Below are 27,625 nucleotides of genomic sequence, written 5' to 3'. Positions count from 1 at the left end.
AAAAAACCACACACAAAAACCCAGCGACCCTGTTGCTCAGAGCTTGCGCTCTTAACCAACTGAGCCACTCTGCCAGCCCCTTTCCCAGAGTTTTTAAACTTGAATTCATGGATGTATATGCTAGAGGGAGAAGAAAACTTTTATGGGCTTAAAATAATGGGGTTTTCACATATGTGTTAGCACTAGCAATGCTATGTTCTAAGAACTGAAGCCAAAGCATTAAATAACATGACTGATAAGCTTCTTGCAATTCCAGAGTAGGTGCAAGCAGGAAAAACAAGGATACCTTTTTAGGGAAGTTTCTTTTCAGGAGGTAGCAACTCCAAGTGGCCGCAGCCTCTTGAGGAGCTATTGGTTTATTAAAGGGCCCATGTCTCCTGTCTTGCATCACTCCTTTGTCTAGAAGTTTGGTGCTGTCGGGGAGAAGATCACAGTGTGCATGGGTGAAGATGCATCTAGGCTGATCTATCACAAGTTTGTCTAGAGACCAGAGACTGGATGAGGCAATCTCCCCAGACACTTCCAGAGGTATCTAAAGAGTCAGGAACCTTGGTCACAGGGAATAGCCAAGAGCCAGGGAGAGAGGAGTCCCCCAAATGAAAATCCAGGCAACACCTCTTAGATAGTTTCAGCCTTCTTCACCTTAGATGAGTTATCTGCCTCCCCATTCCACCATTTGAAATATATTTTTAGGATATTTTCATGAGCAACACGTTTGCCAGCCCTTTATAGATCAGTTACAAAACAGAAACTCTTCCTCACTGCTAGGCAGAAATGTGGCCGGGCTGGCAGGGTGGGGGTGGGGAGGGGGGTGAGGAAGAAAAAAAAAAACCTTGCCTGTAATTGAAGGCAGGTTGAGAGATGTTCATGCTTTGAAATCCTCCTTCTTGTGAAATGTTTATGAAACATTTTCCACAAACTAGTTACGCAACTGGGACAACAGCTTTGATCATTTTCATCACCAGTGATATATTCATTAGCGTAGGGCTGTTTTTCCCCCCATGTAAAAATGTCATGGGGAGGAGGGTGAGGATGAGCACCGAGTCCCCCCATACCTGATCACATGATTCCAAATGGTTAGTAAGTAAGTCCAGGTGTATGCCTGGGCCAGAACACCATCTTCTCCGTCACGTATGGTCTATTTTCTCTTCTATCCTTGGAATGTTTATAGTATAGTTTTGCAGAAAGAGCACCAAGGGAGGGAGGGTCAGAGGACCATTCCTTTGTCAGAGTTTTGCCAGTGTTTAGTCGTGTAACCTTATATCCATCTGTGAAGCTGTCTGGGCCTCCATGAGATGGGAAGGTAAACACTTGTCCCCACACCTCCTGGTTGGGAGATGAAGCCAAGTAAGGAAAGTGTGAAGGGCTTTCAGCTCCTCAGAAGGGGCTCTGTCTCCTTCCAGAATGAGGCTACTGCTTTCTAAAGCAGGTGATGTCAGGGAGTTCACTGGGATTAGAAAAGATAATTATCCATGAGACCTTTTTACCTCCCTGGTCACTGCCCAAACTCAGTGTAATATCTTTTGCACAGTGCAGTAGGTGGAGAAGGTCCTAAGTTAACAAACCTTGTCTCATATACAAACAGAATGATCAATGGCTGTGACAGGGCAGAGCTCTCTGTGGTGGTCCATGTCCCCAGGGATTAGTTCATCTCAAGTAGAGTCTGGAGAAATATTCCACTTGCGTGAGAAGAACCGCCAAAAGGACCCTGGAGACAAACTTCACGATTCCAGGCAGGCTGTGGGTTGGGTTTTCACAAGCATAGGGGAAATTGGGTTTTCATCCAATTTGCCTCCGGTTCTCACATTAGAAGTCAGTGGGATCCAACAGAAGTCTCTCTATCTCACTAGATCCACAGCCAACACCCAGTGGCCTGGAAAGGTTCCAATTTTTTCCATTCGACAGCTGTGAAAGGGATTTTTTTGATTTGGGGAGAACTTTAGTTTTGAATTTCTTAGTTCCTGAGCCCCGAAATCTCAGAGAATTGTTGGAGAAGTGTGCTAGAGGGAGTGAGTTGATGCTGTATCTTCTTCCCTTTTATTCCCTCTGTGCTCTGTCTGAGACCCACCGACCAAAGCAGGGATTTTAGAACTTGCCATAGAAAAAGAAAGCCTCCTTTATTATCTTTCACTTTGGTTTGTTTAGGATTGTCCTTCTTTGGGGGTTACTGTCAGCAGCCTACACCCAAGGGGTAATGAATTACGAAAAATGAAAGAGTAAAAGGTCTGCAAAGAAAAAAACTCAGAAGAATAACAGAACACCACAGACTAACACCCAAAGGAAGTTTCTGCTATCAGGCACTTCATTTTCAGAACTGGGAGGTGGGCAGTGACCCTAAAAGAGTTTGAAGGGCAATTGATCCAGGAAGCAGATGAAAGGGTGAGTTTTCTTTTATGATGGCTCTAGTTTCTGAAATTAAGTGTTGCAGGAAGACCTGGCACTGATTCTAACAGATAGCACTCAGGTTGGAGGCAAAGCACATGTTTTCAAGCTCTGTCATAGCTGCACCTCCTTATCTCTCCACTGAGCATAATGAGTCTATAAGGGAACCCTGCCACTTGCCTGCAAGCTGGAGCCAGGCCAAACTGCCTGAGGTGGTTCCACCAGCTCCAGTGTTCCATGTTCTCCCCCTGCCCCCCTCCCTTCATCCTGCCTCACCTATCCCTCTCTGGGATGAGGGATACAGAAGGCTTTGCTTAAGTAAAATTTCCTCTCAGAGCAAACCGTAAGATTTTTTGTTGGTGGTGGTTTTAAATAAGGAGTTTGTCCTCTCTTTCTAGCTTTTTAAAACCTGCTAACAAATGTTTCCTTGTAATTTAGGCTGTGAGAACTCCAATTTCTGGGGAAAGAATTAGGACACCAGAGCTTCTTAGACAGCAATGCCAAGCATGGGTGGGAAGAGCTAAGGGGCGCTGGGGGACAGGGATTGGGGTTGTGCTAGAGATCATTACCTGGTGGCCGTGCTTCTCGGGTTTTCAGAAAGCCTCCCTTTCTGTGCCCACCGTGCGACTTACTCTCTCTCTCCCTTCCTCCTTTGTGCTTCTGAGGCTCAGAATAGTCTCCTTAGGTGAGAGAGAAAGAGAGGAATGATTCATAAAAACTCCCTGCAAGAAGCATCCTCTTACCAATTTCTGTGCAACCAGAGCTTCTTGGTGCTTTCTAGATCTGCTTCATCTAAGAACACTGCAGCAACCTGGACTAGCTCAGTCTGCCAAATACACTATGGAATTGCAATTTGTAATTCCATTTTAGGACTAAAGGGGGGGGGTGTAAATCATGTAGAATCATATAACAGACGAGGAAATTGAGTCTTGTAGAGGCTAAACGATTGCTCAGGTTTACATAGTAAATTAGAGTTAGGAATAGAAACAAGGTCCAGTTCCCTCTTCAATGTTTTCCTTGCTGTATCACCCTGGAGATTATGGAGAGATGGGTTATATTTATGTCTTTTACTTGATTAACATGCATTGGGTTCCCACTATCTGCAAGGCACCATGCTTTGGACATCAGCTTCCTCCTCAGTCTCTAATGTCACTCCATAGGATCTTCCTAACTCTCCAACCAAAGGGAATTTTCTCTCTAATGATCTAAGGCACCATTTTTCCACAGGGATGAAGCACGAGTATAGCTGTTAGTCTGAACCTTTAACTTGGGTTAAACTAATACAGACAGGTAAGATTACAGGATGTCAGTGACATTCCCAGTGTAGACCAAGAAAATGGTTTAAGCCAGGATCTCTTTAGCCAAGAGTTTCCATCAAAGGGTCTCCTCAATGTCTTTTATATGGTGTGGTCCAGATCCTGTGCTCCTTGCCATATTATATGAACTCAAACTCGCTCAGCTGCCCTACCCCCATGGACTTCCTGAAGAGCTGCAAGAGGGTAGTTGTTCTCAGGGTGAGTGGAAAGGTGGGCACAAGTAGTGCTCCCTGTCCTTGGACACCTGGAAACCCATGAGTTGGGGTGGTGTTGTCATTGAAGAGTGGTAGAGGCTGGAGAAAGTTTGGAAACTACCACAGGCCCCTCAGGCTTCAACTGCAGCAGTGACTGTGAGGGAGACATGTACCTGCCTGTAGGGAAACAGGCAAAGACGGTCACCAAAGTCACACAGGCAAAGAGGGCTGGCTGCAGAGGTAGCTTAGCATGCAGAAGACAGGGAGGTGTGAAAAACAGTGGGGGAATGGAGGTGAAGCTGGTCTATCAGATCAGTGGTTCCCAGACTTCGGGATTTTGTGGACCGGGAAAATAAAAACCAGAATATGGGGGCGATTGATAAAGGGTTGTCAATTTTGTACTTTGTAAGGTGGGGAGTTTTTAAAATATCATTTAGGATCACCATCACTTAATTAAAGGAATTCTAACATATCCCCCCAGGAAAAAAAAAGATCATCTCAGATTTAAAATAAAATTTTCAAGTCACGACAATATCCTTATTTTTTCTCATTTCAATGAGGAAGAGCATACATTGCGCTGTGTATCAGCACAGTCCCCAGAACGGTGTTTGGGAATGATAGATCTAAGTGCAGTCCCCATCTTGCAGATTGGTACTCCAGAGGGCCGCTCAGCTCTGGCTCCTACCAGCTGCCCTAGCCTAAAAGGCACACACAGGTAGGGAAACCAAGCTGCAGCCCAGCAGGCTCTGTGCTAGCTCTTGACTCCCCGGGCTTATCACTCATCCCCTGCTTGATCTCCTCTAAGTTTCCTTTTCTGTTAGCCTGGGGAGGCCCACAACTGACACTGTCCTCCTGCTTCCGTTTACAGATTAAAACTGAGGATCTCAGTGACTCCTTGCAGCAAACCCTCGTGCATAGGCCATGCCACATGAGTCAAGGACCTGCCATGACATCCGGAAACCAAATGTCTGGGGTAAATGCCGGCCCGTATCAGGGAGCCCTGACATTCTCTGTAGGCCCATGAGTTTAATTCAGGCTTTCTGCAAAATGTGTGACCTCTCCGAGTTGGCACTCAGTGAATCTATATTGGTTTAAAGAATCCCCTGTGGGGAATGTGAGAAAGAGATTGGAGGCCTGCGGTGGGGGTGGGGTTACAAAACAGTCCTCTTAAAGGTGAAGCCTGGCTGGTTATGTGAAAAGGGAGGTCTCGACCTCTCTGGGAGAAAAAGGAGGCAATCTTGCCAAAGCTACAGACCTAGCAGCTACGGGGCTGGTGTCTGCCAGCCACATTCAGAGTAGCCCTATAAAGACAGCTACTGCTACACTTATAGAGAGTTTTTGTCCCCAGTGGGCCCACTCTCCATCCCCAAGTTTTCACATGAAAGCCAAACTAGAACAGTGCTGGTACAGGGAAGAAAGAGGCATCCTAAAATAACAACCACAAATGTCTGAGAGGGCGTTTGTGTGGTGAGCCCCTTTCTTGGTCTGGATTACCTGGGGAAGAAAGAACCACCCCATTTCCTGTCATATTTAAGACTAGAATGTGCATCCATTCATTCACTTCTTCATTCAGCAAGAGTTGACCAAACCTTTTATTTGTGCACTGACCTAAGCTCAGGCCCATGAGGACACAGAGCCTTGGAGGTTTAGATCACAGAGGACTCCCAGATCCCCCAAGTACTGGGATTGGTATTTCCATTTCCTGGACTGGTGGGAGGAACCCAGGGGAAATGGACTCTCTATTTAATCAAATTCGTTTTATTAAGAACTAATAACTTGCCATCTTCCTCCAGGAAAGGTTCAGGCCCAGAAAATGACCAAGACATGGTTTTTAGCATCCTGAAGTGGCGTGAGATTTTTTTTTTTTTTAAAAAAGGACAATTGGGATTGCTTGGGATTGCTTGTCATTTCTTGGGTAAACCTCTGAGAGATGGGTAATACTTAGTCTGTGTCCTCAGGGCATTTATAGTCTAGCTGGGAGACAGGACCGACACACACAAAAGTTTAATAATAAAGCAAGATTTAAGTGACAATAAGTTGCACAGCCCTGCTTGGCTTAGCTGTAACAACACCAGCGTTAATGGAATAGCTACTATGTGCCAGACACTGGGGATACACAGGGGCATAAGGTAAAGGTCACCACCCATTAATTCTCAGAGTCTGGAGACCCATGGGACAGACGGGCAGCGGACAGATGGAGCTGGCACCCCTAGCTTGTAAATTCTGTGATGTTTGTATCTTCCTACATCCAGGATATGACCTCCCTTCATCCCCTCCAGCAGCTCGTACTGGTTCCTGGCCACTTACAGTCTGTATCCCAGTTTCTGCTATCTCAGACCCAACCTGGGCAGCAAGGTAAGAACCCTGGGGTTTTCCACATAGACCGAGTCCAGTAAAGTGCTGCTGTTGCTTACTGGATAAGGGAGCCCAAATGTGAGATATGGGTAAGTGGCTTAGCCCTCTGGTATTAAGACCAGCTTTTCCACATCAAAGGCCTGAGGAAGGGGCCCTGTCATTGCCCCTGAAGACTGAGTCTCCTTTTCTGCTTCCCCCTCCATCTTTCTTAATTTCATGGCCAGTTGAGACTGAAGGTACAAGGGTGGCACAGAACTGGGGTGGTCCAAGGAAGGAGGTGCTCCTTGAGAAATGCAGTGCAGACAAGTCGCAAATCCTTAGAAATCCCTCAGAAGCTTTACTATGATTCTGTTTGGGTAGAGCACCAGTGCCACCCACAGGCTGTAGACAGGGTTTTCAGGTTTTCTTAGGCTGGGAAATTACTATCAGAGAACATCTCCTTGGACAAGAGCAAAGGGATTAGAATATTCATAACAATAGCTAACATTTCTTGAGCATGATATGCCAGGAGCTCTGCTGAGTGATTTTCCTGATTTATTTTTCAGAATAACCTTGTGCAGTAGGTAATCATAGTATGCTATAGTGACCTACTAGAACATTCAAGAACAGTCTATCTGAAACCATGCTCTTGGCCATCACAGTATTGCTTCCCCCTCTCCTGTTTCCACCAACTGATGGAAGTGATGGTCCAAAAGTGATGGAAGAAGTATAACCTCTAGGATCCAAACAAACTGGAACTGTGCCTTCTTTCCTTAGTGCCTTCCCAAATTAAGGTTCCTATCCTTAGTTTCCAAGGCAACTTAGAGTATTACTATGATAATAAATGAGAACATATTTGAATCTTTAAGTATTTATTTTGGCTAAATCATATATATCATACTCCTGGAATATGGAAGGGGAGAAAACACTTAATTCAGTTTCTTTATGGAAGACAGTGATGTGAAATTGGCCCAGCATATGATGCAGAGCAAAGAACACAAACAAACAAAAAGCCAATTCAAAATTCGGAGTAAAAAAAACTCACTGGTAAAAGTTACTAACTGTGTGTCCTTGGGAAACATACTTTAACCTCTCTGGATTTTTATTTCTTCTGCCATAAAAATGGAAAACTAGTAAAATTCTACCTCACAAGGTTATTGAGGGTTATTTGAAATAATGCATATGAAAAGGTTTTGTACACTTCAAAACACAACATAAATGTTAGATTACGATTAGTACTCAGGCTTCTGGACTCCCAGTTCAGGGTTCTTGACCATTTATTTCAATAAGAGAAAGTTAAGTCCTGACTTTTTTAGACTAAGGAGCATGAAGGTCAGCATCAGCAGATGCTGTACATCAGTGACCCAAAACAGGGACAACAGAGACCCCAAGGTTCTGCTCTGTTGAGTGGGGTGACCCACCCCATTGTCTGCTTTGGTAGTTTGATGGCCCCTCCTCACCGTGAAAGTGAGAGGTCCTGACTGTGGTCCTTCCTGGAGGGAGGCCACTGTCACAACCACCAACCAAGCAGAGTCCTTCATGGACAGTTTTCCTGGAGAGGTAAGGAAATAGTGGTCCTTCAGCAGTACAATGAGCAGGTGTAGTCCATACCACCAGATAGTTTCCAGAGGCTTAGCTCCTGGTCTTCTCTTCTTTCTCAGTCCTTCCTCCCAAGTGTAAAATGCCCTGCTAAGAGCCTCTGGCCAATAGTCCACTGCTCTTTGGGGCTGTGTAGCCCCATCCACTTGTTCTGATATCCTTACAGATTTGGCTGGTCTTTTGTAACTGTGCTAACTACTGCTGCAGGCAAAATGGAAATCCTCAGCTTCATCTTGAATTCTTTTTTTTTTTTTTTTTTTTAAGATTTTTATTGGTGAATTGGGGGAATGGGAACAGCACTGGGGAATTGGGGGAAGGGGAGCAGACAAGTTGCTGTCCTTTTGTTCTTCAGTCTAGTTGTGGAGGACATTGCTTCACTGGCCCAAGTTGGCACCATCATTGCGCTCTTCCCAAGCGAGACAGATCGGTCACCGGCTTCTGGACGGCCGCTCACTGTGGCGGCTGGCCGCTCACGCTGGCTGCTGGCTACACACAGTAGCCCATGGCAACCCACTGCCACAGGGGCTGCAGCCTATGCCTTTGCCAGCTCCAGGTTGAGCTGTTGTTCAGCATCTTAGCTGTGGAGGGCAGTGTCACTGGCCCTCATATGTGGGATCCAAACCAGGGCCCTCTGGCGCTGGCGTCCCAAGCCAGTTCTTAACCATCGCGCCACTCAGCCGGCCCTTCAGCTTGAATTCTTAATAGTCATCTCTGCATCTCCTCCCCTCTTGGGTTTTTCCAGCCCTGATTATCAGTTCCCAGAGCAGATTGTCTTGACCTTCCTCAGCTTTGCACCACCCCAGGCAGACGGGCAAGCAGAAGGACTGGTTTGGGGACTGCTGTTTACATATGTTTATCCCTGTGTCTGATTCTCTTCCACCTGTGTGTGGCAATGCCTGGCAGTTCCCGTGGGGGCCTCTCCACAAGACTTGAGGTGGGTTGAGGGACCTGAGTAGGTAGCAAGGGTGGGGACAGTTATCATGGTTCCATAGTTGCAGAGCATGTCTTGCAGATGGCCTGGATTTTATTTGTTTGTTCCTTTGTCCCTCCCCTTTCACCCAGGTCTGCAGCCAAATCTTCTCCCCTTTCCACAGCAACAAAGCTCTCTCCTCCTCCCACAGACTGGACCTGGCCTGGTGTCCCAGGTAAACAACCACATTCTTTCTGTTTCCTCTAGAAATGTCCAGGCTCTTGACAGAGTTAAGGTCATTGGTTTTCCCCCAACCCATTGATGATGCACTTACCCCTCTGGGAAGAGGAATTAGCAGGGGAATAGCCCTGTTGGCACATGGGAAAATCCAAGCCACAGCCAGGGGAAATGATTGACCCAATATCACTAGTACAGCCAGAGAGAACCCAGAGATCTCAGCTCCCAGGCTACCCTGCTCCATAATGCAGGCACTCCACTGTAGCCCTGATCAGGACCTAGCATCACTCATCTCAGAACCAGAGGTCAGCTCACTTTCCAGGGATGCCAAGGCGACTTCCAGCCCTACCTGGGAGCCCACAAGCCCGGGGAAGACCAGAGTTCTATAGGCCTGATGTCCTAAGACCACAAAGCCAATGGCTCTTACCTCTGTGCTCCACTTAAGACCCACTATTCCAGACTGCCTCCTGCAGTGGGCATGTGCATGTGTGTCAGTTAGGATGAAAACCTTGCAGGAGGAGCCATTCGCAGAGCTGCCATAGTTTTACATAGCACCTGTTTGCCAATTACAAAAAAAGGCACTTCTTCCTCTGGCTAGATGCAGCCTCATGTCAGGGTGTATGGCTTGATAAGAGTAGCAGGAGCTTTATTGTAGCTGCCCCTCCTCCCCTATCTGCACAATTAACAACCCGCACAGTTGCGTGAGATGGCTCTGCAGAAGTGGATGTGCAGAAGAGTTGGGAATGATCGCACAGATCCTAATGTCCCTCCTCTGTGCTAAGATCCCCATGGATCACTAAGGGCCCTGGCCTTAGGAGGCTAGAGAGTCCAGTGAAGACATCTGGAAGGAGGATGCCATCTAGTGGCCAATAGAAATGGCAACACTAGCGTCTTAAGCTCTTCACTTCCTCCTGCTGGCTTTCCTCAAGATGAACAATTACGTCTTATAAGAGCCAGGAGAAACAGAAGCAGAGGCACTGCTTAGAAAGTTATTAAGATCATCCTGGACAGTGGTAATAATGGCTTAGGGTTATGACAATAAGACTAGCGGGGAGGGGATGAATGCAGAGATGTTTGGGAAAGTTGGGACAGAGCAATTTGGCATTTGGTTGGATGTAAAGTGGGAGGGAGAAGGCCTAGCAAAGAACCCAGTCTTTGTCAGATGAAAAAACAATGCATTAATGAAAAGGAAGGCTCAGAAAGGACTGAGGCTTTGTCCTGAGGGTCTGTTCTATGCCACCCTCTCCTTTCAAAATAGAACTGAATCCATAATGGTTTCAAATCATTCTGTTCTAAGAGACCCGCCATTGGGGAAAAAGAGTCCTTAACTTCTTTCTGGTCCTTTTGCCTTCCTCATCATAAGGATGGCTATCTTAATGGAAAATCTGAATATCTTGGAAGAGAGAAGGAGCAAAGTTAATTCCAGGCTAGGGAAAGAGTAAACTAGGAAGGAGAGGGGAGAGGGTTGACTCAGGCCACATTATCCACATGAGCAATGACCCCTGCACTGGACACAATGCCTGGACCCCTAGACTTGGGTTCCATTCCTTCCTTGTGGAATGATAGATGTCTTCATAAGTTCAGTTCACTCCTGACCCCAAATGGGTACAACATGGATTCTAGGTTTAATGGTCTGTTTTTTCTATGAAAGTAAAGAAACAATATCTCCTGACAATCACAAATGAAATCAAGGTGCATTTAGATAGCACTGAAATGCCTTTGATTAAAACAAAACAAACAAAAAAAACATTCTCATGAAAGAAAATGATGGTTTAGAAAGTAAAATGGCAGTCACAGAGTTTGAAATTTTACGAAAATTCTGTTAATGTAATGAGTCTCAGATGTCCTCTGTTATCTTCAGTTAATGCCTGTTGAATACCTCAGTAACTTTGCTTTGTGGAAAAAAACAGGCAAAGCAAACAACCTTTTCCTTGTCCTGAGATTTGTTTTTGAAATCTTTGTAAACAACCCTGCTAGTTCCTTTTATGGTGGGAAACTTAAAGGAGGAAGATACCTGCTCCGAATCAAACAGTGAGTCATGGACTAAAACCCACAAAGTCCACCTCCCTGTCCCACACTCCTACTGTTTCTACCCAGCTATTCTAGGTATTTGCTATTCCTTCATAGAAACTCCAATTTCCACTTCAATGCCATTGAAAAAACCGGAACCTAATGTAACCAAGGATCTGTCATTCTCTAAGTGAGCCTATTAATATGAAATATCAGAAAATGCCATTTGATCCATTCACTATTTGTATATCTGCTTGGTTTGTATTCCCTATTAGGCAGTTGGGCGCTCTGGGCTGCCAGGATCCTCTTTAGAACCTCACTTGGAAGCGTCCCAGCATCTCCCAGTGCCCAAGCATTTACCCAACTCTGGAGGGGCTGATGAGCCCAGTGACCTGGAGGAGCTGGAGAAGTTTGCCAAGACCTTCAAGCAGAGGCGCATTAAGCTGGGCTTCACACAGGTTTGGTTCTGTGGGAAGAAATGGAAGAAATTGGGTTGAGTGAGTGGAAACTGGGCTTCCCGAGTGCAGGTTTCAAAAGCAAGCTGAGGCTTGATGTGTTTTGGGGCAAGCCCATCATATCCCTGTGTTCCCTGAAAATAGAACACAGTTACCATTAGTAGGGGAAATTGAGGGCATTGCTGGTGGAGGGGAGAGAAATCAGAACCAGACAAGGGGCCAGGCACATGGGCATAGCCCACTCAGTGTCTGCAGAGAGAAATAAAACAATTCTCCATCTTAGAGGGGGGAAAAAAAACCAGAAAGGAACCAAGGCAATAGGTGGGTGCTTAAAGGCTCACTGGGTACATGATTGGTGCTAGGATGGTGGGGGATGTACACCAGGAAGAGAAGGAGCCTGTCTCCCACGTTCTTCCCTCTCAATCCCCACATGCAGGGAGACGTGGGGCTGGCGATGGGAAAGCTGTATGGCAACGACTTCAGCCAGACCACCATCTCACGATTTGAGGCCCTCAATCTGAGCTTCAAGAACATGTGTAAGCTCAAGCCACTGCTGGAGAAGTGGCTGAGTGATGCAGGTAGGCCTTAGGGACATGAGGATGGATGGTTCCCTAGAGAATTCTACAGGGAAGGGCCTAGTGACTTGTCTGTGTTGGGTCTTTAAACAATCAATACATAACACCCCTTTCTTCTCCTCCTGAGTCTAAAACCACGTGAGAAATAAGACACAGGAGACAGGCAAGTGGAGATGAAAATGTCAGCTTTATTACTGATAAAGCCCTGTGGAGGACATGGCTTTAGGTCTGTGGCCATGAAGACTTGTACCCATTCCCTTCCCTAACCCAGACCCACCCAACCTAGACCTTAGGACAGCTCACCACAGACAAAGGTTGGGTCTGCAGAGCAGACCCAAGATTGCTTTCTGGACTAGGTCTAGGTCAGGGAGATAGAAAAGTGTGTTCTCTAGAGTCTCACTGGGAGGAGGAGGCAGTAGATACAACAGAAGGTCTTTATCTGGCTAATTCTTGAGTAGGTTTTCAGAGGGTAAGGAGTTACTGTGAGTTAGACGGGTCAGGAAAGCCTTACAGCAGGAGTGGGGTTTATAGGAGAATTCAGTCAAGTGTGGTGACCAGGGAAGCATTCCAGCAGGTCAAGGATGTAAGCTAAGGGACAAATATTTGGAATGATGAATGGAAGAGTTTGCTGTCAAAGAATAGCATGGGACAGAGTTTCTCAACTACGGCACTATCAATACCTTGGGCCAGATAATTTTTTGGTGTGGGGGGGCTGTCCTATGAATTGTAGGATATATCCACTAGATGCCAGTAGCACCCACTCCCATGTCTTTGAGACATCCCAAAATGTCTCCAGATATTGCCACATGTCCCCTGGGGAGTGGTGGTAGTGCAAAATCGCCCAATTGAGAACCACTGATCTAGCTGAGAAGGAAGGACCAGAGACAGTGCCAGGGCTGGGCTCTATTAAATAGACACATGTGGATTTGTGGAAAGAGCAGGGTGGGCAGCCAGAGATGTTACCCTCTCAGAAGTTCTTCCGCATGGAAACATGTGAGGGGGCAAGGAAGATTTCTCCCACAGACTGTCCCTTCTGCTGTTTTTATGGAAGCATTTAAGTGAGAGATATGATCAGAGGGTCTTAGGATCTTTGGGAAAGGACCTTATAGATCATGTCTAGTGTGAGTCCCCCATCTGACACCTGAATCCTTCTTAAGGGATATCACTGCCTATTGATCACACAGCCTTAGCTCCAACACTTACACTGAAAATAAAATGGCTTAAACACCAACGTTCTACCACCCGGTACCATTGCTTTTAGCTCAAAGTGCCAGTTCAAATTATACTTGGTGTTCATATCAGGTATACTTATAAAAGACAGACTCGGAAGTATTACTTGCCTGCACCCACTTACACCCACACGTGCTGACGGTGTACCTGAACCATGATCACAAACAATGGAGGTACTGCTATGGGTGTCATGAAGGATCTTTGCAAGAGCAACAAGGAGAAGCAGTGCTCTTGGTCTGTTCTGGTTCCCCTGGTTGGGGGGGGGAGGGGCCTAGTCCTGAAAATGTCTGTAGAACCCACCCAGAAGAGCTGTTGGACTCAAAATCCATTAAGACAGGACCAGCTGTGCATTCCCTTCTTTGAGCTTCCTCTGCTTCTTCACCTCTTGACAGAATCTTCTCCGTCAGACCCCTCAGTGAGTACCCCCAGCTCTTACTCCAACCTCAGTGAAGTATTTGGTAGGAAGAGGAAGAAACGCACCAGCATTGAGACCAATATTCGCCTGACTCTGGAGAAGAGATTTCAAGACGTGAGTGGCTTCTCCAGGTGGGAGCGGGTGGGTCAACTTGTATAGGTGGGCTAGCAAGCACATACAGGCCCCTTGGCACCAACCCCTCAGCACCATACACCTGCCCTGGGAAGGGATCATAAAACAAAGACACACCCCCCTCTATAGGCACCCAGGTGTTTGAGTGAAAGTCTGCCTTTCATCTCGGGTTCCAGGAACTTCTTCCCCCACTGACCCTTCTTTCCCTGACATCTATATATTTGGGGCCATTGCCCCTCTCACTGAGAGATTTAAAGAATGGGATATAAGGTCCCAGAAGAGGGTACAGCTGTGTACCCGGTTGAGGTAAAGGGAGCAAAGCCAGGGCACTGTATATAAATTCTTTATTTTCTATATGTCGTTTTGTATTTTTAATATTATAAATCTCATAAATGCTCATTGTAAACAATTAGGAAAATACAGGAATGTAGAAAGAAAAGAAACCATCAAGTGGCATGTAAATGTATTTCCTTCTATTTCTTTCTTTCACACACATTTAAATACCTGTAGTCATTTTATACACATACATTTTTTTTTAAACTTGTAGCGAAAGCATATTCTTGAGCCAGAATGTGGAAGCTAATAATATCAGCTGCATGCCCCACGAGAGCTGGGGGACAGAAGAGGGAAAAGTAGGTGTGGTCTGAATAGCTTCTAATCAGGGTTCCTTAGGTACCAACCTCCAGAGCCTACATCTGTACCACACAGGTCCCTAAAGGACGTGTCCATGGCCTAGTTCAACCTTGCAGGCCCCAGGCCTCCAGGACTGCTGCCCCTCCAGCAGATTCTCCAGTGCACCTGGCTCAAGGGTTTGATGGCTGCATCCTGCTGACAGGATGACAAGATCTGGCTTTTTCTTCCAATTAGTTTTCTCAGAGCAACAAGAGTAAGGGAGGGTTTAGGAGGGAGGAAAGGGGGCTGAGATCAAAGATTGGGTGGGGTGGGAGGGGTCAGAACAAGAGAGTGATGTATATCTCCTCAGTCTTGATGGATTCCACATTTTAGCTTTAGCATGTTCTATTTTGAGGTAGGACAGGAAGCAATGCCACAAGAGAAACATACCAGGTTATGAGGAAAGAACACAGAGGAGAGCATGGGTTCTGGGAATTCTTCCTGCCCCCACATAACTCACCAATGGACTCCTTTTTTCAGAACTTCTCCTGAAGGAAGGAGTAACAGAACAGAACCCATGTCAGGTCTTGTGCTTGGCAGTTTACACACATTTTCTCATGTCATCCTCACAATAATTCTTTATGGTAGGCATTATTAGTCTCATTTCATAGATTATAAAACTGAGGCTCAGAAAGGTTAAGAATGTTCCTAAGGACACACAGTACGCGATAAAGTCAGTATTCCATCCTAGATCTGATTCTAAAGCTTTTGTTCTATCCTGCTTCCTTGGAATATCTGTCCCCTACCTGCAGTTCTTGACCCTATTCCTTTCTTCTCCTGATCATCCTTTATCCCTTCGGTCTCCGTAGAACCCCAAACCCAGTTCAGAGGAGATCTCCATGATTGCAGAGCAGTTATCCATGGAGAAGGAGGTGGTGAGGGTCTGGTTCTGCAACCGACGCCAAAAGGAGAAGCGAATCAACTGTCCTGTGGCCACACCCATCAAATCACCCATCTACACTTCACGTCTGGTGAGTGGACAAGAAACAAGTTGCCTGAAAGGCACTGGGGGAAGATGATACCTGGAGGGCAAAAAGCCTTTTCCATGTTGGGGAAGATGCTGGTTGGGGGGGTGAGGGGGGCATGCAGTAAATAACTCAACAAACAGATGCTGTATATTAAATATCTAATATGAAGAAAAATAGAGAAGGGTAAGGAGATAGAAAGTGATAGTTGGGAGATGCTTTTTTAATAGAGAGGTCAGAAAGGACCTCTCTGTAAGGTGACATTTCAGCAGAAATCTAAGTGTTGAAAGGGAAATATCTAGGGGAAAGGGTGTTCCAGGCAGAGGGACCAGTAAATGAGAATACTTGGCATGTTTGAGCAATAGCAAGAAAGCCAGAGTAGCTGGGGCAAAGCAAGGAAAGAGGCCAGAAGTAAAAGATGAAATAAGAGAAGTAACAGGGAGCAGATCTCCTAAGGTCTTGGAGGCCATTGAAAGGACCCTGACTTATAATTTGTATGAAATAAGCCACTGGAGGACTCTGAGCAGAGAGCCTGAGCTGGCTGACATGGGCTACTATGTAGAGAATAATCTGTGTGGAAGCAAGAGGCTAGCTAGGAGAATTAAAACAATCAGGCTGAGAGAGGTAGAGGCTTGGGCTAGGGTGGTAACCATGGCAGTGAGGAAAAGTGGTAGGATTCTGAATATACTTCAACTGTGGAGTCAACAAGATGTGCTTATAGCTCAGGTATTGAGTATGAGAAATGAGGCAAGGATGACTTCAAGGGTTTGGCCTGAGCAACTGGTTGAAAGATGCTGCCATTTTCTGAGAAAATGAAGACTACAGGAGGAACAGGTTTGACAGGAAAACTAAGAATTTAGATCTGGTCATATTAAGTTGGACATGGCTCCTATTCCAAGAGGATGTGTCAAGCAGACAGTTATATCTATGGTTTTGGCAGTCAGGGGAGAAGTCATAGCTGGGAATAACTTGGAGTTCAGGCAGACCTGGAAGTTTGGAGAGTAGAAAATATCTTCTCCATCCATGAGAGAGATGGTGCCTGGAGCATGTGGATTGGAAGGTTCTTCTCCATTTTTGGGGCTGGTGATGGTTGAAGGTTAAGGGAGTTGGGGATAATGATGGTGTGCTTGACGCAAAGATGAGTGAAATTCAGCCTTGTCCATGGTGGGACATGGCTGTTTTATGAAACCACACCATTGTTCATTATTTCACCAAACATTTATTGATGTATTGATCTATTTTATGTTGATCTTTGCGCAGAGTGCTGGGCATACACAAATACACAGTATCCTCCTTTTCTCAGAGGACCTCACTGTGTAGCATGGGAGACAGGCAAATAAACAAATGATAAACATGATAATTTCTCTAGGAGAACTTAGTAGTCACAGCTAGCAAAGCCTTGGGAGGTAGTGGTTAGGGAAGGCTTCCCCTAGGAGATAATTATTACCTGGAAGAAATGCAAGAAAGAGTGAAGAGGCACATAAGTTGGGTTGGGAGGGGTTGGAGTTTTCACAGGGGAAAGTCTGAGAACAGTGGCATAGATCAGGGAGACTATATGGCACATTCACGGAACTGCAGGTGGTGCCATACGGAGGAATGTTGAAAGATGAGGCTAGATAGATCAGCCAAGGCCAGGCTGAAGGGATTGTTTGCAATGCTAAGAAACTTACAGGCTTGGAGAAGTCACTGAAGGATATTTAAGCAGGGCATTGTCATGATCAAATTTACTTTTTAGAATGATCACTCTGTCTGCAGTATAAAGGGTGGTTTGGGTGGCAGGGAGAACAGTTAGGATGTGACTGCAATTATCCAGCAGAGAAATAATGAGGACTGAACAAATCCATGTGGTAAGAATGAGGGGGATTGAAGAGATTCAGGAGATAATTAGAAGGTAGAATGATTAGATATTGGTTAATAAACTGAAAATTGGGTGGGGGCATGGAGAGTGATGTAGGAAAGGGAATACTCTGGGATAACTCTCAGCATTAAGGCTGAGCTGATTGGGTAGACAGTGGTGCCACTGATGGAACAAGTAAACACAGGGGAGGAGCTAGTTTGGGAATAGGAAAAAGTGATAACTTCAGTTCTTTTTATTATTATCGTGTTAGAGTGCAGCCTATGGGACACCCAAGTGGCAATGTACATGGACACTTGGAATCATGAGTCTGGAGGTCAGGAGAGAAGCCTGGGATGGAGATAAGGATCGGGGAGTCATAAGCATACACATGGTGGTTGAAATCCTGGGTGAAGAGGAGCTCACCCATGGAGTTTGTATAGAGGAAGCAAAGAGGAAAATACAGGTCTTAACCATGTGGAACACTAGCATTTGAGGGATGGGCAAAGGAAGAGGATTGAGGGAAGAAACTGAGAAGGAAGAGCAAAACAGAGCAAGACATTGCAATGAAATTGATATAAGGGGTAAAGTAGCTGTGAGGAGCTCTATAGGAGTGCTAGAGGAACATGGATGAAAAACAACCGAATGGGGTCTGAGAAGGCTAACTCCCTATTTTGTTTGAAGAACAGATTCAAAGTTAGCATGAAAAATAGCATGGTGGGCAGAAGGAACGGTCTGTGAGAAGGCATGGAATTCTGAAACAACATGATGCCATTGGGGAATCACAGCATTTCAGTCTGGCTGGAGCCATGGGTTAGGGACTAAGACAGAGAGATGGATGAGGGCCAGATCAGGCTGGGCTGTGGATGCTAAAGTACCCTAAAAACTATAAGGATTCACTGAAAATTTTAAGTTGGAGGCAATGTGATTGCTATTCATTCATCATTCCTTTCTTAAAATATTTCTTGAGTGCTTACCATATGCTTGGCACTGGGATTCAGTGGTATATAGGACACTTGTGATCCCTGCTTACAATCCAGCAGGAAAAACAGACATAAACAAATGCCATTTGTGCTGATGGCTCCAGAGAATATGTATGGGTATTTGAGGAACCTAGCCTAGTCCAGGGTGTCAGGGCTTCTCTGAGGGATGATGTTCAAACTGACAGCAGAAGAATGAGTGGACATTAATGGGGAAAAGGTCTGAGTTGGGAGGACAGAGAGGAGAGAGTGTAGGGAGGAACATTCTAGGCAGAGGAAACTGTACAAAGGCCCTGAGGCTGAGGTGGTGGGGAGAGGAAACATGGATGGCTTGAATGGGCTGGAATCAAGGGAGTGAGAGAGGGTGTGAATGAGGAGGCTGAAGTGGTAGGCAGAGACTAGATTATATAGGGCGTTGTAGGCCATGTTAAGGAAATTGAGCCATATCATAAGAACACTGGAATCTTTAAAGATGGGATTTTGTTTAGAGCAGATGGGAGGTTCTTGCTTCGGTTCAATCCCAACCCAGGATACCAGCATGGAGAAAGGCGGTGGAGGCCTAGAGGAGCTGTGAAGGAGCCTTACTCATTCTCATCATTCATTCAACACATATTTGCTGAGTTCTAGGCATGGTAGTAGACACTGGGGATATAGCAGTGAACAGCACAGGCACCATCCTGCCCTCATGAAGTGTATAGCCTAGTGGGGGGCAAATATATAAAATAAATACAGAGGGTGCCCAAAAAATGTATACACATTTTAAAAAAGGAAAAAAACTGTTGAAATTGTAATAATATATACCGATGACAAAAGATGAATACAAGTCATGTTTGACTTCTGCAATTACAAGAGGTGCTCAAAGTGGTTACCATCAGTGTCCAGACACTCCTGATTATGGCAAACTACTGCTTGAGCAACGTTGACCAAAGTGTTCACTTGTATACATTTTTTGGCACCCCCGGTATTTACATTAATAGTTGTGGTGTCATGAAGGAAGCAGATAGAGAAAATGTTCTGACCCTATCTTTTCTTCAGGTCTCATTGGGACAGTCTCCTTGGCGTTAGGTCAGTTTCTTCTGCTTCTGATATGAAGTGATCTCCAAGATATGTAATTAAGCACACAATAAAAGGCAAAATGAAACAGACCAGTGTGGGCACAATGCTACCATTTATATAAAAAATTTAAAGGGGGAAACTAGATAGATAGATAGATAGATAGATAGATAGATAGATAGATAGATATAGATAGATAGATATAGATATAGATATATATCGATATATATATACATATATATATCGATATATATACATATATGTGTATATATATATATTGTTATATATGCATAACCTGTCTCCAGAAGGAAACTTCTTAGAAGCTGGTCGCAGTGACTAAATACATTATTTATTTTAAAACAATAACAAATTTATTGGGTGTGGCAGAAGGGAAGGGAGGAGAAGAAGAGGGAGATTATTGATAACATCTCTTACCATGCTGCCCCACATCTGTCTCCACCCTTCTTGGGCCCCAGCCTACTGAGGAGGCTCATTGTAAATGAGAGCAGCAGAGCCATTGCTGATTAATTAGGAAGTAAGGACATGCTGCATCCTGTTGGGATGGGATGTTCCAAATTAGGGAGGGGGAGGAATATCAAATCACAGCTCCCTGAGCAGAACTTCCTTTCAGTGTCTTTTGAAAACATTCATCAGAGCTACCCCTGTCAGCATTAGATAAATGAGGGGAGGGAAAGTATCAAGATTTCAGTTCAAATGAAGAGGTGAACAGCATTTAGAGACACACTTCAGGAAGGAAGGGAACTAACATTTAACAAGTCCTACACTCTATGCCAGGTATTGAGTTGTAAGTTTTATGAACATTATCTCATTAAATCTTAATTAAAAGAAACTATAAGGGAAGTACTACTACCCTTTTACAGATGAGAAGACCAAGTCTCAGTGGGGTTAGGTAACTTGCCTGAAGTCACACAGGTACGCAGTGGCGGAGCCAGGTCTCACGCCCAGATCTGTTGGGCTCCAAAGTCCCTTCTTTCTATGGCATCTTGTTCTAGGTCCTAAATAGTAATACTGAGGGAGTGATTCCTGAACTGTGTGGGAAACTAAATTACATTAGATCCCTTCCAAATTTCAGAGTTGATAATGCTATGAGATCTCTAGAGCAAAATGAAAAGCTTCAGAGACTGAAGTTACAGTCCTCTGATTATTTCCAGAGAGCCAATTGTCCACTCACGCATCTGAGAAGCCTGAGACAGAGTTGTTAGGGCTGGTGATTTGATGCCCTGAGTAAAAGGAGGAGTCTTTCAGGAAGGAAGAAGTGGGGACAGAAAAAACGGCAGCCTACTGGCCATGTCTGCCACATCAGGGTCCAAGAGGTGTTCCTTTCATCACCAGAGCACTCGAGCATGGCAGTTTTGACCTGTCAATGCCAAAGAAACCTCGCCAGGGGACACACAGGAGGGTGGGCAGAGCCTGGTGTCAGCAGCAGGGAGTGGCGGGAGCATGGCAGAGCTGGAGCTGGATGCTATATGTAGTCCAGAAGCCTTCCTGTGAAATGGAACAGAATGTAGGTTTGGACTAGGAAATCGTCAAGGAAGCTAAGCCCTGGGCTCTATAGCCTGGGACCCAGCATCCCGGGAGAAGCATCCAAGGTTAGAGAAGAGAGTGGAAATCGACACTTACAAGCTTCTGTTATGTTTCAGGTCTCTCCCTCTGGGTCTCTGGGCCCCCTTGCCATCCCTCCTGTCCATAGCACCATGCCTGGAACAGGTGAGCTTTAAAACGAAGTTTCTGAATAACACCAGCATCCCTTTACATAATGGGATATTAGAACTGAAAGGTACCTACCTAAGTCAGCATTCACTAAGTGTATTTCAAAGGCGATGAAAGTCTGTGCTGGAGGAAAAGGGTTCCATGATCAAGTAAGTTTGGGAAATGCTGAATAAGCAAAGTTTAAACAAGTATTTATTTTTTGTTTTGTTTTGATTGCAGCCCTTCTCAGCACTCAAGTGATTTATACATTCTTAAAGGAGCTATTTGGAAGGTTAGAGGAAGTTGGGGTTTTCCAAACCAATTTTCTACAGAACTCTACTTTTCCATAAGTACCAATAGCATTTCAAAGAGCTAAATAGGGTGACCATATGTCTGGATGTGCCCAGGACAGTCCTAGTGTCTGTCCCTTGTCCTGACATAATTATCAATAGTACTGCCTTCCACCCTTCAAAGTATCTTAGTTTGGATGGTAAAATATATGTCACCTTGTCCATGGTATGCTGTTTGGGAAACTCATACACAAGAATTCAGTTTAATCCAAACCTGCCATTTTACAGAGGACAAAAATGTATTTCAGGGAAGGGAAGTGAAGTGAGTCGCCACAGGCCACAGAGCTTCTTAACCCAGGACCTAGACTTAGGTCTCCTCAATCCTGGTTATGCTCTTTCTAGAAGACCATGTACCTTTTGTTTGTGGAGATGGGAATACTTGAGAGGCTGGCAATCTTTAATTGTGCTCTCAGGTTCTCTTTTCCTTGCCTATGTACTTTTCTTTCTTTCCTACTCTCTTCTTTTCTGAGGTTTCTTGTTCTTTTTCCCGTCCTGCCTCTTGGTTTGGGGCTGCATATGCCCAGCCCAGGGTGTGTCCTGGAGTAGGATAATTTTGGCATCTGTTCTTGCATTTAGCAAGTCTGGGACTTGCAGAACCAGCCATGCAACTCTCCAGGGCCTGGTTTGAGGAGAACATTTATGATGAGAGTCCCTCTGGGGCCAGGTGCTAATGCTAATGTGGCAGGAGGTGGGCAGATGATTGGAGGGTAGGGAGAGGGTGAGATCCCTTTGGGGATACATGTCTGATGGGGTATGTCACAAGGTCCCAGAACCCAGCTGCTTTATTTTCCCCCCTGTTTTTGCTTCCCCTCATCCTCAGTAACATCATCCTGTTCCCCTGGGAACAACAGCAGGCCTCCGTCTCCTGGCTCAGGACTCCACACCAGCAGCCCCACTGCATCTCAAAATAACTCCAAAGCAGCAGTGAACTCCTCCTCCAGTTTTAACTCTTCAGGGTAAGATGAAAAGGGCGAGTACAGCAACATCCCAGCAGGGCCAAGGGCCATGTAAGAAGTTGGATCAAAACCTTGGGAAAGAGAGCTATCACAGAGTTGAAAAAAGGAAATGGGGTGGTAGGGAAGGGACAGAGTGGAGACCCAAATTGGACTTTATCCCTAGGGAGTAGGATTTAAAAGAGAAGCTTCAGCCAGTGAGCAGTCCTGGCAAGGAGCTCATGTAAACAAAGCCAAAATTTCCATCCTCACTGGGAAGGTGGAAATTTCCAAACACTCCGGTCAGAAAGGGCCAGGCCCTTCACGGGGCTTAGGAGTTCTCCACTTCATGCCATAATCCTGTCCTGGGCGTTCTGATGTGAGCCTGAGCTTCGAGTGTGGCTGACACGGTGAGAAAGGTAGTACTACTCCCTATCTCATGCTCCCACCTGGAATGCAGTAAGGGAAAGTAGCCTCTTGGGCCAAAGAATCTACTCTAAAAGGTATTTTTAGAACTGATGCCTTGAGAGATTCTTCCCTGATTCAGAATAAAAGAGAGATTTGAAAGTTCGGTGATAGGTTCAAGACCTGAGCTTGTCGGAAGAGATGAATTCATTTGTCCAAACCGAGGTAGCTCAACAAGGCAGCCAGCTCTCATTGGCCCATCATTGCACAGCCTCAAAAGTTGGAGCTCCTTAACCACCCCCACCAAAAAAAGAGAGTAACCATATCATGTACATTAAAAATTCTTTTGAGATATAATTCATATACCATAAAACTTATCATTTTAAAGTATACAATTTGGTGGTTTTTAGTATATTCTAAGGTTATGCAACTATCACCATTATCTAATTCCAGAACATTTTTATCACCCCAGAAAGAAACTCTATACCTATTAGCAGTCACTGCCCATTCCCATCTTCCCTCATTACACTAGCAGCTTTACAATTGATGTGTTTCTTTCTCCCTTCCAGATCTTGGTACCGATGGAATCATCCCACCTACCTCCACTGAGACCAAAAAGTTTCTCCTATTCCACCTGGCCCTGTATTCTCCACTGGAAGGAAGGGAGTCATACCTTCTCTGTATGGACAGATTACTTTCAGAAGAATAGAAGAGAATCCCCACTATCAGTGAACCTAAATTCTTGCCTTCATGAGCAAGGGCCTCCGGAGATCCAAACTGTGATTGAACCATGTGTTGACTCCTAGTGTTCTTGAAATATATACCAATACGAGGAGTTGACCATTTACACCTTCCTTGCCTGTGCCCTTATCCTCTAGTTCTAAATATTTCAGATGGCATCACTGTGGCAGTGGTGTGTCAGAGAAAGGACGTTTTGCCGTTATTCTGCAACTCATTCTGGGGACAGCCATTTACCTGGTGTGCCAAACTATCAGAAGGGGAGATAATGGTTTTGACTCTGAACTTAGCCACAATCTCTGAACTGGTTCTAAAATCTGTGAAAAGATTTGAATCCAATGTCTCCACCAAAGCCTTGATGTTTTCTCTATTCAGCAAAGTTTTCTGACTGAATCTTCTTTCACTCCATTTCCCAACAGCCCTGCCCCCCTTTTCTAGACCCAAATCCATTCATGATTTTGTTCTACAAGTTCCCGCCTCTTTACAGAAGACTGAGTCCCTCAGTCCCCTGGGCAAATTTCTCTGCCTGTAGGTGCTCTTCAGTCTGTTACATCTGTCCCAGAGTTCAGGAGCACTTGTTCCTTCTCTCCTTCCCTATGTTTCTCCTTATCTCATCCTTTTTCCCTTTTACTGGCTGCAGAAGGAAGAACACAAAAGCAAACATGCAACAATTATGCTCGCAAAATACCTGTATATAGCCCTTTCCTGTTTTTGCATTATGTTCTTCTCTCCTTAATGTGGAATTTTTCAGCAAAATGTTTAACTCAGGTGTGAATTTTGAAGACGTCTCTGTAATATTTTATCTTCTTTAAAAAAAATGAAAAAGAAAAAAATACCAAAGTGTGAAATACTGTGCTAGCTCCCACAAGAGTTCCCACATGGGATGGGAATCCTTGTTAGCTTCCCGGGAACATTATCTCTAGTCTCCTTCTTTGTGGGCCAGTGTGTAGAGATGTAACATGAAGCCATTCCAGAAACGGTAACTCTTTTTTTAAGACTGCATATCCAAGAGAAGTTGATATTCAAAGGAATCTCACTGTTCCTAAATAAATTTGTATAGTGATAATATAAACTATTCTATTGATAAGAAGAGGTTTAGATTATTGTTCTGTATCTTTTGTTATGGGGGGAATCTGAGTGCATATGATAAAATAGGATGGGGGAAATGTTTCAAATTGATGCATTAAGTCTATTACTCCCCAAACTGATGCTAAAGATGACATCCATTAATACAGGGCTCTGAAGAGTTCAGAGTTCCTACTCTTTTTGACAGAATTACCTTAAAGGCAGAGAAAGTGAGCGACTTTATTTTCTTATTTTGTAAGTGGGAGAATGGTAAATGTTTAAGGTCAAGTCATTCGGAGACTTAAGAGGTAGAGGCTGAGGTTAAAAGCTCATGTCTCAGATATCCTAAAGGTCAGTTATTTATAATTCACAATGGAAATCTGTCTTAAATAGGTATTTAAGGCAAAAAAAAATTGAATAATCATAAATTTGCCTTTGGAATGCACTGTGACTCTTGGTGAGGGGCTTGAGGGGATAGGGGAGCTATTCTTGTGTTTTTCTCAGGTTAATACAAATTTAAATAGCTACCATTCCTGGGGTAAAAACCTGTGGGAAAGGGAAGCCCTTCAAAAATGTAATGGCTGAAGGAGAAAAACTAAAGTTGGGATTAGATATTTTTCACAAATAATGATATTCAAGTGGAAAATCTATACATAAATGATAAAGAGTTAACTGTTCTTTTTTTTTTTTTTATTTTGTTGGGGAATTGGGGAAAGGGAACAGACAAGTTGCTGTCCTTTTGTTCTTCAGTCTAGTTGTGGAGGACGTTGCTTCACTGGCCCAAGTTAGTATTGTGATCATTGCGCTCTTCCTGGCTGAGGCAGATGAGTCACCGGCCCTTGGACAGCCACTCATGCTGGCTGTCGGCCACTCACAGTAGCTTATAGCAACCTACTGCAGCAAGGGCTGCAGCCTATGCCATCGCCGGTGACTCACTGCAGCCCAGCTCCAAGTCAAACTGTTGTTCACCATTTTACCTATAGAGGGCAATGTCACTGACCCATGTGGGATCCGAACCGGCAGTCCTGCTGCTCAGAGCTTGTGCTCCCAAGCCAACTCTTAACCAACGCGCCACTCGGTCGGCCCCAAGAGTTAACTGTTCTTGATGTTTGAATGGGGCTTATATTAAGACTAATATTTCATGTCACATACTGGGAAAATGTCTTGGTAGGTGGTTTGTTTTGCAGAAAAAATTGAAAGAGGCTTGGTATGCAGCAAACAGACAGCAAGAAGAGCCTTCAACTGTAATTTAAGTATAAAAAGGAACTATTCTGCCACTCTGTGCACATCTGTGCATATACATATATTGCATACATATGTATGTGTGCACTCTTCCTTGTATACTCATGGGTGCCAGAGCTGACTCTTTCCTGTAGCAATCCTGGCTATCTTGACATCTTGCTCAGGTGAGTGCTAATAGTTGATCTGCACTGTCCAAGACTCTGGCTTTTATCCATTTGAACTTTTTTAAAGAATACTTTATTTTTTAGAGCAGTTTTAGGTTTACAACAAAATTGAGAAGAAAGTGCAGAGATTTCTCATATGCCGCCTGTCTCCACACATGTACAGCCTCCCCAGTTATCAATGTCACTCATCAGAAAGTACATTTTTTTACCAAGGGTGAACCTACACTGACACATCATAATCACCCAAAGTTCATGGTTTACCTTAGAGCTCACTCCTGATGTTTGCACATCCCACAGGTTTGGACTAAAGTATGACATATATTCATCATCATAATATCATACTGAGTATTTTTACAGCCCTAAAAATCCTCTGTGCTCTGCCTATTCATCTTTCTGCTCCCTATACCCTTGGCAACTACTGATCTTTTTATTGTCTCCATGGTTTTGTCTTTTCCAGGATGTTGTATAATTGGAATCATATAGTATATAGCCTTTCCAAATTGACTTCTTTTACTTAGTAATATGCATTTAAGGTTTCTCCATGCTTTTCATGGCTTGATAGCTCATTTCTTCTTAGCTCTGAATAATATTCTATTGTCTGGATGTACCACAGTTTATCCATTTATCTACCTACTGAAAGACATCTTGGTTGCTTCCAAGTTTTGGCAATTATGAATAAAGCTGCTATAAACATCTGTGTGCAGGTTTTTGTGTGAACATAAAATTTCAGTTCCTTTGGGTAAATACCAAAGAGTGTGATTGCTGGATTGTATGGTAAGAATATATTTAATTTTATAAGAAATTGCCAAACTGTCTTTCAAAGTGGCTGTACCATTTTGCATTCCCACCAGCAACGAATGAGAGTTCCTGTTGCTCCACATTCTCGCCAGCATTTGTTGTTGTCCGTATTCCAGATTTTGGCCATTCTATAAATATGTAGTAGTGTCTCATTGTTTTAATTTGCATTTTCCTGATGGCATATGATGTGGAGCATCTTTTCATATGCTTATTTACCATCTATATCTTTGATGAGGTGCCTATTAAGGTATTTGGCCCATTTTTCAATCCAGTTGTTTCCTTACTGTTGAGTTTTAAGATTTCTTTGTATATTTTGGATAATGGTCCTTTATCAGATGTATGTTTTGCAAATATGTTCTCCCAGTCTGTGTCTTGTCTTCTAATTCTCCTGATATTGTCTTTTGCAGAGCAGAAGTTTTTAATTCTAATGAAATCTCGCTTATCAATTTTTTATCTCATGGATCATATCTTTGGTGTTGCAGCTAAAAAGTCATTATCATATCTAGGGTCATCTACGTTTACTTCTATGTTATCTTCGAGGAGTTTTTTAGTTTTGTATTTTACATTTATCATCAATTTGAGTTTATTTTCATGAAGCATGTATGCTCTCTGTCTAGATGATAATGATGATGATAATTTTTTTTTTTTTTTTTGCAGGTGGATCTATAGTTGTTGAAGAGACTATCTTTTCTCCATTGTATTGCTTTAGCTCCTTGGTCAAAGAGCAGTTGACTATATTTATGGGGGTCTATTTCTGGGCTCTCTATTTGACTATGGTTTTTAATGAAAAAAATAAACAGAAACATGGCCCCACTGCTCAGCCTTCAATAACTTCCATTGTCCATTGACTTGGACAGTTGCTGAATAGATTCAAACCTGAAAGTGATACCTTTCATGTCTGCATGATTTCATAAAACTCATAATTCCA

At 44.2% G+C, this 27,625-nt stretch overlaps 1 protein-coding gene across 2 annotated transcripts in view; it reads left to right on the top strand.

The window, feature by feature from the left end:
• The window catches only part of POU2F3 (POU class 2 homeobox 3), an 89,380-nt gene extending 64,227 nt beyond the window's left edge, over positions 1 to 25,153 (top strand). For both annotated transcript variants that reach the window (XM_019663582.1, XM_019663583.1), the window contains exons 4-13: positions 4,761 to 4,865; positions 6,145 to 6,247; positions 8,888 to 8,970; positions 11,258 to 11,440; positions 11,874 to 12,015; positions 13,635 to 13,771; positions 15,271 to 15,432; positions 20,955 to 21,021; positions 22,174 to 22,309; positions 23,260 to 25,153. In XM_019663582.1, coding sequence (XP_019519127.1) covers positions 4,761 to 4,865; positions 6,145 to 6,247; positions 8,888 to 8,970; positions 11,258 to 11,440; positions 11,874 to 12,015; positions 13,635 to 13,771; positions 15,271 to 15,432; positions 20,955 to 21,021; positions 22,174 to 22,309; positions 23,260 to 23,299 — 1,158 coding nt within the window. In that variant the 3' untranslated portion in view covers positions 23,300 to 25,153. The remainder of the gene's footprint in view (positions 1 to 4,760; positions 4,866 to 6,144; positions 6,248 to 8,887; positions 8,971 to 11,257; positions 11,441 to 11,873; positions 12,016 to 13,634; positions 13,772 to 15,270; positions 15,433 to 20,954; positions 21,022 to 22,173; positions 22,310 to 23,259) is intronic.
• Positions 25,154 to 27,625: the final 2,472 nt, after the last annotated feature.

The sequence above is a fragment of the Hipposideros armiger genome, unplaced genomic scaffold (genome assembly GCF_001890085.2).
Source record: "Hipposideros armiger isolate ML-2016 unplaced genomic scaffold, ASM189008v1 scaffold_396, whole genome shotgun sequence".
NCBI lineage: Eukaryota > Metazoa > Chordata > Mammalia > Chiroptera > Hipposideridae > Hipposideros > Hipposideros armiger.
The sequence above is the reverse complement of the archived record's forward strand: the minus strand, read 5'-3'. Positions and strand labels throughout refer to the sequence as shown.